Source organism: Buceros rhinoceros, unplaced genomic scaffold (assembly GCF_000710305.1).
Source record: "Buceros rhinoceros silvestris isolate BGI_N320 unplaced genomic scaffold, ASM71030v1 scaffold42133, whole genome shotgun sequence".
Lineage (NCBI taxonomy): Eukaryota > Metazoa > Chordata > Aves > Bucerotiformes > Bucerotidae > Buceros > Buceros rhinoceros.
Window position 1 is genome coordinate 4,018 of NW_010402576.1, and position 628 is coordinate 4,645.

General features: G+C 53.2%; 1 protein-coding gene across 1 annotated transcript in view; it reads left to right on the plus strand.

Moving 5' to 3' along the window:
- Window positions 1-110, plus strand: part of LOC104490400 (transmembrane protein 183B-like) — a gene marked incomplete at its 5' end in the record, with an annotated part of 3,097 nt that extends 2,987 nt beyond the window's left edge. Inside the window, 2 exon segments of the mRNA XM_010132677.1 lie at window positions 10-46; window positions 49-110. Of these exon segments, the coding sequence (XP_010130979.1) occupies window positions 10-46; window positions 49-110 (99 nt within the window).
- Between the last annotated feature and the right edge of the window lie 518 nt (window positions 111-628).

Consider the following 628-nt stretch of genomic DNA (forward strand, 5'->3'; position numbering starts at 1 on the left):
ACACGGGAGCCGTTATGGTGTCAGCAGAAGTGTTTGCCCTTTAAAGACACCCCCGTTATTTTGGGCGGAGCGGCAGGCCGCACGGCGCGTCTGAAGGGCGGGACGGCTGACCCGCGGACGACATCCTCTGCCCCTTAGGAGGTACTGACCGTTTTGTGCTTCGCTACTTGCCGTGACCGAATGAGGTGCTAGACCAAGCTGCCTCTGTAGGTGACCTACAAATGCCACTGATGGTGGAGCTGAAAAAGATCTGGAGAACATTTTTGTTTGGCCTCCTCCTCCCAGGTGGAGGATACACGTCGCATGTTTCTGAGCTTGACTCCATGTGGCTTTGTTGTTCATCTCACGCAGATTGATAAAGGTCCTTTAAGGACTCTTGTTTATGGATGTGACTCAGAGTTGAAGTAGAGGGTCTCGTATTGCCCGTAGTCTCTGATTATGGAGCCCCCGTGGTGGAGCTGGCTCTGGCTCTGTTTCAGTGGGAGACATGCTGTCCTGGCATGAAGTTCAACGTGTGCTTCACCCTGCAGCCCAGTCAGACCTTCTCTTGCTGTGGGAGAGACTCTGTGTGGTCATGGGGAGTTAGCTTTTCCCATTTTCTTCTGCCTTTTCCTGCTGCCAGTGTTAA